Source organism: Coffea arabica, chromosome 8e, assembly GCF_036785885.1.
Source record: "Coffea arabica cultivar ET-39 chromosome 8e, Coffea Arabica ET-39 HiFi, whole genome shotgun sequence".
NCBI classification, from domain to species: Eukaryota; Viridiplantae; Streptophyta; class Magnoliopsida; order Gentianales; family Rubiaceae; genus Coffea; species Coffea arabica.
The window spans coordinates 27,296,565-27,304,791 of NC_092324.1; the positions used below are offsets into that span (position 1 = coordinate 27,296,565).

An 8,227-nucleotide genomic window follows, 5' to 3' on the forward strand; every position below is an offset into this window, starting at 1 on the left:
TCTATGTTTAGGATTTGGTTTAGGCGTTGGTTCCTGATTACCACCTTCATTCGAGGGTTGCCTAATTCCACGTCCACGGCCTCGTCCACAACGGGTACCCTCCATTGGTTTAACCAATCTAGGGTCGAAACACAAATATGATATTAAAAATAAATATATGCAGGAACAAGTGATAAGAAGTATATACAAATAAAAGGCAACTATGCATATAACACAACTGTATCAAACAAGTCACACAGTAGCAGTCAGTCAGATACAAACAAAATAATCCCATGAAAGTAGCGGCATCGTCAAAAGTACTATGTACAAACCTGGCCAAAAGTATAAAAATAGCTAACTAAGAGCTTTCCCTAACTACCCCATTACACGGGATCAAAACATGGCTCACATGAGCTCTAACCTAGTTTCCAACCGAGCTAATGGACTCTCCCCATGGCTAGAGCTAGGTGCGTCTCCCTCTCTAGGAGCTCCATCGCCCGGAACCTCCACTTGTACATTAGCGCCAAACACTTCCTGGATTAGCACCTCACACTCATTAATAATGCCTCCGGGCCGGTCTCTAACCTCCCTGACCACCTTCGTAAGGCGGTCATTAACTACCTGCAACTGCTCTCGAAGAGCATTTGTCCTCTTTTGCTCCGTCGCGATATCCCCCTGGAGCTCGCGAATCCAGTCCGCTTGCATTCTCATGATGCCCCTCAGTCTCACCATCTCAATGTGATCCCTATCATGGGCACGCCTAAGCCTTCTCCTTTCATCAAGTACCGCCACAACCACATGGTCGATATAGGAGTAGTTCTGACAACGAGTACAACGCCTGGTCCGACTATCGGTACTCCAGTGTCGAATCGGTCCCCCCGATCTGTCCTCATAGTCAATGACTCAGAAACGCCTCTGAGATGGCTCACCTCCACCCTCTCGATTTGCTCCATCCATAACCTGCAAGGATAACACAGTTTATATCTTAGACAGGGATAATCATACTTAATGACACCCTAATACATCACATGAAGTTCTGTAGAATCAAATTTCTAGTTTGCCCCGGTCATTTCTAACCTAGGCTCTCATCTATTTAGTATTCGGGTACAAGAATTCAAAATAAGATAATTCATAACTCGAGTTGGCCAATCCCAAGAGTAAATCATCTACATTTGAGGTTCTTACCTGACATACATATCTATTGTCTCCAAGTATCATGATAAAGGTTTGAAACCTATAACATTTCATGATTCATAGCTTATGCTCAAAAGAGCATTTAGTCCTTTACACGCATTCACGAAATTAGGACCATAACATCACTTGGTTCAAGCTCGCTCCGCGCAAAGACCATGTGACAGCCCCACTTTCCCCTAAGGCGTACCAAAGGGGTTAGCAGACTGCCTGCCCAACTCTCGCCAGGTCTACTATGATGGTTATATACAATCGAAAACGTTCCAGAAGATATTAGCGCGCTCAAATGATTCAAAATTCATGAAACGGAAAACGAAAAATCGGAGCCGCACATAAATAGTTCCGGCCACGTCACAATTCGGCCGGATTCTTGGCCGGATTGGAGGCAGTGACCAACTGCTCAGATTCAAAAAATCCAAGACAATCCGGCCAGCAATCCGGCCAAGATCTGGCCGGATTTTCGGCCGGATTCCCCTTTGCCTTTCCCGCCAAAAATTTTTCTTTTGTTGTTCAAAATCCGATCTTGTCCGAAACCCAACCGATTACCAACAAATCATACAAACCTTGAAATTGAACCTTTACAAACCAAAATAACACATGAACATTACCAAACACGTTTATACACATATAGTTGCAAATTTACAACTCAAAAGGAAATGTTGAATCCAAATACACTTAAGGTTTTCCACCCATCGAGGAGCTATACCAAAGAATATTAATCAAGCTCAACTCGGCTTCAAAATCACAGTTTCCCAAAAGTTATTCATCTCCCTGTAAGGAACACAAAGGCAATAGAGTGAGCTTTCGCCCAATGAGGTACCATCACCCACGTAACGAAGTTCATATAAGCACAAAGCTACTCAATCCCAATACATTCAATAAGTGAGTTAACTAACACCACATTTTAATAAAGATTTTTAAAAGGATACGGACAGCTCTCAAGAGCCCTTTTCCTCGCTTGCCGTACTTGATCTCACCCCGTTGACCCCCCGTCAACGCCTAAGAAGTAACCAATACTGTAGACTCCATTTTCTCCAATTTCCTTCCACCTCACATACCCCTACCAGATCCGAACTCCAACCAGTTCAAAATGGTAATACTCGAGTATACCGGAATCAAGAGTCTCATACCTAATGATTCAATAGAAACAGTCCCCATGGCTTGTCAATCTCCTCGACCATGCCCTTGCTGGCTCGAGTCAATCGACCGCCGATGGGGTTGAACTCAGAGTCAACAGTAAAAGTCGTTGGATACACGTCCAAACGACACCAGTTCAAGTATATTCAAGAGACATTCAATTGATACAGTAAACAGTCGCATAAGCCATAGAGTGCGAGAGTGATAAAGTACACCCTCGTCTCAACCAATCTTAGCAGTATACACAAGCATTCAAATCATAGATTTCAAGTATAACAAAGCCATGAAGTAACAACCATGTGAGTAGTACACTCACCGATCAAATAAAGAGAGTTTTCACAAATTTCCACCCAACGAGCGCCTTGAGTCACCGGCACGCCCTAAAACATTCAAAAAAACACAATGAGACTCGAATACGAGTCATAAACCCAAACCACACATCACTAATGTAAAACCAAAATAACTTGAAAATAATATAAGGAACACTTGGTGCTAAAGGTTTGGATGACCCGAAAGTCACTAACTAACACTCTAAGCAACCCAATTCCTAGAAATCATATGGACCTAAAATTTGGACAGCATTTCCCCTTAAAATTTCAGATTTCCATCCTACAATTCATCATTCATTTTCAACCAACACAACCACAAGTATAAGTACAAGTCCTATGCCATTCAATACACCTTATTAGGGTTACAATACCCTTTAAACAAAGCCAATTCAAGAGTTCCATAATAACCCTAGAAAAGCCCAAATTCAAAACCCTAAATCTGAAATTTTCCGCACAAACCAGAAATTTTTCGCAAACAATCATATCCAACATATCCAAGCTCCATTTTACTCTATAACAAGCCCTCAATCCATGACTAACCAATGATTATCATATAAAACAGAAAAATATCTATAATAATTCAAAAATCCATCAAAACTCCACTTTCAACCATAAACCTACCATAAATCAACATATTTAGCCACCAAAGTCACTAATTTAACATTATCAAGAATAAAGGAAGAATCTCTTAGCAACTCACCTTGAAAACTCAAGAAAATAAGCAACTTAGCACCTCCTCTTTCCAAACCACTCCCCCCACTTCCTCAAACCTACCTAACTAAGGGTTTTTATGGTGTAATTTGAAGTTTGAACGGTTAAATCACAAGATTTGTGCAAGAAATGGAAGATGAAAGTTGAAGCTTGCTCTCTTATTCTCTCTTGAAGAGCTCGACCAAGAAGGAAAGAAATGGGAATGAATTTTGGGTCAATTTTTGGATATTTGGTAAAGTTGGGTAAGATGGTCAAAGTCCAAGATCTAATCACAAAGTGACACTTGTCACCTTTTTGGTTTAAAGCTATCCCTTTGTTCCTCCAACATCAATCCATTTAGGTAACCTCTAATTACCTCTTAACACCTAGTAAATTAATCCCTGTATACAAAACTTAACCTAATTGGCCGAATTTTATCGCACTTAAAGCAAAAGCGGGTCCCACGTCCAATATGCACTCCTAAAATCTCAAGAACTAACTTGTACTAGAAAAATGATTTTAAAACTATATTTACTTAATAAAATTATCTAGAAAAATTTCCTAATAAAGAAAATATAGAAAATGCGTGCAATTAAAAAAAATAAAGCCTAGAAAATAAGAAAATTCCCGGGTTCTCACACTCTCTCCCCCTTAAAAGAATTTCGTCCTCAAAATTTCTCACCTTGATTCCCAAACAGTTCAGGGTATTTCTTTTGCATTTCTTCTTCCACCTCCCAGGTAACCTCTTCTATCCCATGATTTCTCCACAAGATTTTCACAACCTTTCGGTCAAGCAACTGTACATGTTTCTCTTCGTAGGTGAGTGACTCATCTATCTCAATTTCCTCCGGTTGTAAGATGTGAGAAGGGTCGGGATAATACTTCTTAAGCATTGAGACGTGGAAGACGTCGTGAATCCTGGACAAACTTGATGGTAGTTCAAGTCGATGCGCTACTTTCCCAATTCTCTGAAGAATTTTGAAAGGTCCAACGAACCTCGGTTGAAGTCTCTTTCCTCTACCCGCCGTGACGCTTCGTAACGGTGTGACCTTAAGAAAAACACGGTCCCCAACTTCGAACTCCAGATCTTTTCTTCGATTGTCTGCGTAGCTCTTCTGTCGGTTTTGAGCTGTTTGGAGTCTTTGTCGTATCAACTTGACTTTTTCTCGTGCATCCTCCATCCATGGAATAGTTGTTGGATCTAGAACCTTCTTTTCACCGACTTCCTCCCAATAGATCGGTGACCGGCACTTTCTCCCGTAAAGCGCTTCGTATGGGGCCATTTGAATTGACGAATGGTAACTATTATTGTAAGCAAACTCTACTAAGGTCATATGTTGACCCTAGTTACCCCCAAAATCCAGAATACAAGTCCTTAACATATCCTCAAGAGTTTGAATTGTTCACTCCGATTGTCCATCCGTTTGGGGATGATAAGTGGTACTAAGGTTGAGTTTAGTACCCAAGGTCTCTTGAAATTTCTGCCAAAATCTAGACACAAAGCTGGGATCTCTATCCGAAACAATGCTCACAGGAACTCCATGTAGTCTTATGATCTCGTCCATATACACCTGAGTCAATTTGTCCATAGAATACTTCATGTTTACCGGCAAGAAATTGGCCGATTTGGTTAACCGATCGACGATCACCCAAACGGCATCATGTTCTCGTTGCGTTCGCGGCAAACCTGAAACGAAGTCCATTGTAATGTTTTCCCACTTCCATTCGGGTATCTCAAGAGGTTGTAACAATCCAGATGGTTTTTGATGTTCTGCCTTAACTTGTTGGCAGACGAGACATTTTTGCACGTATTGAGCAATTTCTTTCTTCATGTTGTCCCACCAATAGACTCCTTTTAGGTTCTGGTACATCTTGCTACTACTGGGATGGATCGTATACTTGGACCAATGAGTTTCCTCTAAGATCTCCCTCTTTAACACTTCATCTTTAGGCACCACCACTCGGTTTCGGTATTTCAAAACTCTCTCGGGATTGAAGTTAAAATCTGTTAATTCCCTTTTTCCTACTTTCTCTCCCCACTTCCGTACCATAGAATCTTCCTTCTGGGCTTCTTTAATCTGCTCTAGTAAAGTGGACGTTACTTTAACATTACCAAAAATCACCTTATGTCTTCCAAGACAGGGTTTTCACTCACAAATCAATTGTAACAGATCCCATTCCTTAATCATTAACCCCGTTACCTGAGCCTTTCGACTCAAGGCATCGGCCACTACGTTAGCTTTTCCCGGATGGTAGTTAATGGTGTAGTCGTAATCCTCCAAAAATTCCATCCACCGTCGCTGCCTCATATTCAATTCCTTTTGCGAGAAGAGGTATCTAAGACTCTTATGGTCTGAGTAAACCTCGAAAGTTACCCCGTATAGATAGTGTCTCCATTTTTTCAAAGCAAAAACAACTGCGGCTAACTCTAGGTCGTGGGTTGGGTAGTTCTACTCGTGGGGTTTCAATTTTCTGGAGGCAAAAGATATCACATTCTGGTTTTGCATTAGCACACACCCCAGACCTTCCCGCGAAGCGTCGGTATAAATGGTAAAACCGTCTATTCCGTTAGGCAAAGCTAGAATCGGTGCCATGGTTAATCTTTTCTTTAACTCTCGAAAACTTGCTTCACATCTAGCATCCCACATGAAACGACCATTTTTCTTCGTCAGGTCGGTTAAAGGACCGACAAGCTTGGAAAAGTCCTTAATAAAACGCTTATAGTAGCCAACCAGCCCTAGAAAACTACGAATCTCCATGGGATTTTCAGGCCTCTTCCAATCAGTCACGACCTCTACTTTCGCCAGGTCAACAGTGATGCCCTATTGGAAAATTACGTGCCCTAAGAAAGAAATTTTCTCCAGCCAAAACTCGCACTTACTAAACTTGGCATACAACTGATGCTCTCTTAGGGTTTGCAAAATGACTCTTAAATACTGCTTATGCTCCTCCCGAGTCTTTGAGTAGACCAGAATGTCATCAATAAAGATAACTACAAATCGATCCAAGTAGGGCTTAAAAACCCTATGCATTAAATCCATGAAGGCGGCAGGGGCATTGGTCAGTCCAAAGGGCATGACTGCGAATTCAAAATGCCCGTATCTAGAATTGAAGGCAGTTTTTGGTGTGTCCTCCTTCCTAATTAGCAATTGATAATATCCCTGTCGGAGGTCTAATTTCGAAAAGACCACTGCCCCTTGCAACTGGTCAAACAACTCATCAATATGAGGCAGTGGAAATTTATTTTTAACCGTTACATTATTCAGCCCCCGATAGTCTATACACATCCGCAAACCCCCATCCTTTTCTTTACAAATAACACAGGGGCTTCCCAAGGAGACCCACTCTCTCGAATGAACCCTCACTCCAAAAGGTCTTGTAACTGCAACTTTAACTCCCTAAGTTCGGCAGTGGCCATCCGGTATGGGGTTTTAGAGATAGGTGACGTCCCTAGTAACAACTCAATTTTGAATTCTATCTCTCTTTCTGGAGGTAGGGTGACTAATTCATCAGAAAATACATCCGGATATTCCTTCGCTACGTGCACATCCTCTACCTTCAATTTATCGATGGGGGTATTGATTAGAAAGGCTAAGAACCCTTGCACCCCTTTACTTAGTAATTTCCTAACCCGAATACCCGAGATCAAGGCAGATGAGGCTAACCTACCCCTTATATCTAACCTTAAGGTCGCCTCCCCAAGAATGCGAAACTCTACCACCTTCCTTTTACAATCAAGTTGAGCATTATACCTGGCTAACCAGTCCATGTCTAGAATTACGTCATACCTCTTAATGGACAGGTTTATCAAATCCCCTAGCAACTTCCTCTTTCCTACCCAAATTTTGCAATCCTTATAAACCATACTAGTGATCAAACGATGATCCCCCATAGGAGTACTTACTTCCAGGTCATAGGGTAAACTAGCAGGTTTTATATCTATTCCGCACATAAAATTGGGGTTGACAAATGAATGAGTAGCACCGAGATCTACTAAGACTTTCGCAAATCGGTGGAATACAGGAATCGTACCTTCCACAACTTCAGAAGAATCGGGGACCTGTTGTGGCTCCATTGAATACACTCGAGCCGCTATCTTGGGTTTGGTCCCTTCCACCTTAGCCGGTTCGGAATTGGTCCTCGTCGATTGCTGGTTTCCCCTTCCATCCCGTGATAGAACCGGACAAGTAGCAAGTTGGTGGTCTGCACCTCCGCAGCGCAAACACTTTCCCTCCTTCTTCCAACAATTGTTCTCCGTGTGGTTTGGCTTTCCACAATACCCGCAGGGTCCGCGAGATGCAGAAGCCTTGCCTCTTTGGAAACCTCCTCTTTGGCCTCTCCCAACTTGGCCATCTCGTGACATTCCCGGCATCCTTCCTCCTCCAATCCCCCGTCCAAACTTGGGAGGGGTACTCTTATCCCCCTGCCCCGAACCGCTTCCAGGAAATCCTCGCCTTTTCGCCTGGAAGTTTCTCACTTGTAGCCTAGCATTCTCTACTCGTTGAGCCTTCTCCACTGCATCACTGAAGGCGTTAATCTGGGATACAGCTAGATCCTTCTGGATCTCCACGTTCAGGTCCTGGACAAAGCGCCTTATTCTTCGTTGTTCGGTCATGATGAGTTCGGGCGCAAATTTGGACAGTCGCGTGAATTGGCTCTTGTACTCGGCGACAATCTGGGTCCCCTGGCGAAACCGGATAAATTCGTCTTCCTTCCATTCTTGAACTAGCTAAGAGAAGAATTTAGCGTTGAACTCCCTTATGAAGTTCACCCATGTCCTGGGCGTTTGTTCTCGGTCCCATTTCTGTCTTATTACGTTCCACCAGGAACGGGCTGCCTCTTCCAGTTGGAAGACAGTAAAAGTCACCTGCCTCTCCTCCGTATAGTGTAGGGCAGCAAAG

General features: G+C 42.7%; 1 protein-coding gene across 1 annotated transcript; it reads right to left on the reverse strand.

Annotated features, from left to right (window-relative positions):
* Positions 1-704: 704 nt before the first annotated feature.
* Positions 705-7,698, reverse strand: LOC140012708 (uncharacterized). The gene is made up of 2 exons (XM_072060993.1): positions 7,010-7,698; positions 705-939 (listed from the first exon to the last, which is right to left on the reverse strand). Exons 1-2 carry the CDS (start codon positions 7,696-7,698, stop codon positions 705-707), a joined length of 924 nt encoding a protein of 307 aa, XP_071917094.1.
* Positions 7,699-8,227: the final 529 nt, after the last annotated feature.

Coding starts and splice junctions, on each gene's coding strand:
- LOC140012708 (XM_072060993.1), bottom strand. CDS start 7,698: ATGCCGGGAATGTCACGAGATGGCCAAGTTGGGAGAGGCCAAAGAGGA. Junction 940..7,009: donor CTTGGGGAGGCGACCTTAAG/GTTAGATATAAG, acceptor TTATCCTTGCAG/GTTATGGATGGAGCAAATCG.